The sequence below is a fragment of the Aplysia californica genome, unplaced genomic scaffold (genome assembly GCF_000002075.1).
Source record: "Aplysia californica isolate F4 #8 unplaced genomic scaffold, AplCal3.0 scaffold00701, whole genome shotgun sequence".
NCBI lineage: Eukaryota > Metazoa > Mollusca > Gastropoda > Aplysiida > Aplysiidae > Aplysia > Aplysia californica.
Window position 1 is genome coordinate 339,129 of NW_004797971.1, and position 2,608 is coordinate 341,736.

A 2,608-nucleotide genomic window follows, 5' to 3' on the forward strand; every position below is an offset into this window, starting at 1 on the left:
ATATATACTCTGTCACATTTTTAAGTATACACTGTGTTAAAATGAAAACAGCTAGTTTCACAATGAGTCGATATTCTTTAAAATTTCAGGAATACGAGTTCAATCAATTTTAAAAACGAAAAAAGCAATAACGATACGGAATGTTGACATAACAGGTTTATTCAAGACTTACAAGAGTGTGGGGGTGTTCTACAAAAGTAACATGATCAGTAGCGTTGATGACGGCCTGACATTGTCGCCGCCTTGAATCAATCAATCGCTGCACTGTCTCTTGGGGGATGTTATTCCACTCTTCATGCGATGCTCTCTCAAGTTGAGGAAGTGTCTGAGGCTGGGGTTGTCGTATGCTGTTCAACTCATCTCTGGTTCTTCTTGCCGTTTTGAAACGATTCAATAGATGCGACAGGCGTATAAAAAGATCCTCTCTAGGAGTAGTTTTTCTTCTCCCACGTTGGCGGTGTCGATCCTTTCCTGATTTTGGCGTTTTCTCACGATCCATTGTTGTGTACACTGGTCTTCGTGTTAAATTAAAACGTCTCGCAACAGTAGATACGGAGCCCGCCCACCCCCCCCGCGGATCATTCCACGAGCTGATTTCGCACATTTTCTCGTACGGCGTGACATCATGAAATGTAGACAAGTTTAGTTTTATTACTGGCCAATTGTTACAAAAATGGCAAAGCTTTGATGTGTGCTTCTTTTTTAAACAAATCATTGCCGTATCATGATTAATTTTCAAAAAACACGAAACATGTAACACGCATGCAGTTACAAAACCACTCACGCGTTCAGAAATCTGAAAGCAGCTCACCAGCGACAGGTATATCATGTAATCAGTGTGTAAATTTGAAAGTAATTGGTAGCATAGATTTTGTTTTATTGAGCTTCAAAATGTGTATACTTAAAAATGTGACAAAGTATATCAGATGTTAGTCCTTTCCAACAAAATCTGTCACATGTGATTTGCATCAGATGATGTAGCATAAAAAAGGGAACAATTTTCCAGCATTTAGACAGTATTTGGAGGGAAAATTCTCTCATTAACCAAGTTTCAAACAAATTTTCAGTAATTTAGTTAAGCTCGTTTGTTGATAATCTATATAATACATAATTTAGAGCAAAAGAAAAGTTATTACCTGCAACGGTCATATTCCTGGTAGAGCAAAATATTGTTCCTCACGGAATCATTTGTGATCCAGGACTGTTGTGACACGTAGGCAATACTTCCAGACACAGCCAATGCACCGGCTGAGACATCCATCTGGATTTAGAAAACGCATTGAGAAGATAAGTTATGATCAACACTTTTGTCCTTTACCTACTCCATACTCCCTGCACGTTGTTCCCCTTTTCTTCTCCAGACCCACTCACTCACTACCTCTAACACATCTATAGACTTCACACCAAAGCACTTAAATGTCATGTTATAGAAAATGATTCTTTATTATTGTTTACTTTTTCTTTATGTGGTATATAATGTTTATCTAAACAACCTGCAGGATTAAAGTAAGACAAAAGAATTTCTCGTTTTTCAGAATATGTCCGATCTTACTATTTAACTATTTCAATTGTCAAGCTTGATTTACTCTTCTAATTAACCGACATCAAAACTTTCCAAAAGATGTAGGGCCTACTTAAGAGAGTAGTTGCCTAAAAGGCTGCTTGAAACTATAATAAATAATTTAATTTTTAAAAAAAATGAACATGATCATCGCCAAAGGAACTATTTCCTAATGAAAACAAAACCACTAGAGGTTATGTACAGTGATGATGACCTTTATAGCTTGTTACATCAATTCAGCCAAAGGAAGGAAAGAGAATGGTGACTACAATGAGTGCAAGAGAAAGACAAAGACTGACACTGAAATCACAAAAGGAAAAAACTGCAACTAACCCTTCCCAGAAGTGCATTAATGAGGGAACTTTTGCCACATCCAACATGGCCACAGATGCCAAGAACTTCACCCTGAAAGAAAACAGGTTACAGTTATCGGATCAGTTTGGAACATATTTGCTCTACAAAGCCATGATGAAAATATAACTTCTTAAAACATGATTCTATATCCCTGTAAACATAATATAGTATAGTAGTAAAGGTAGCATACATGAAATTAATTCTAAAGAGCATATCTTTATTGCTTATCACTTGAAATGGTATGGAAAAGTTTGTGTTGAATACAATTTTCAACACAGAAAGCTCATATAAGAGGTGGGACCTTGAAAATTTGGAGTCTGACTTTATACTTTGGAAAACAGCACTGAACTCATTTTAAAATAAAAGACACTTTTAGATCGCTGTTGCAATGTTTAAAGTAACAAAGGACTGACAAAATTTTTTTTAAAAACAACAACGGAAATGAAACAAACAAAACGTAATAACATTTTTCAAGCATTTTTTATTCTCAGAACATGAAACAGACATCCACACTTTGACAGCTCTGAAAACAAAGATAACGAACTTACCTTCTTCAGGGTAAAACTGACACCACGAAGTGCTGGGGCTGTGTAAATCTGATTACAGTCTTCTTCATTCGCAGGTCTCAAAGATTCTTCTTCTTCTGTTTGTTTTCCTTGTTTCTTCTTTTTCTGGTTCCCATTTATCTCTGGG

The 2,608-nt window shown here is 36.2% G+C and overlaps 1 protein-coding gene across 1 annotated transcript in view; it reads right to left on the minus strand.

Moving 5' to 3' along the window:
- LOC101853195 (multidrug resistance-associated protein 5) overlaps positions 1 to 2,608 on the minus strand; it is a gene marked incomplete in the record, with an annotated part of 48,079 nt that overhangs the window by 26,166 nt on the left and 19,305 nt on the right. Inside the window, 3 exon segments of the mRNA XM_035972473.1 lie at positions 1,137 to 1,261; positions 1,895 to 1,966; positions 2,464 to 2,603. Of these exon segments, the coding sequence (XP_035828366.1) occupies positions 1,137 to 1,261; positions 1,895 to 1,966; positions 2,464 to 2,603 (337 nt within the window).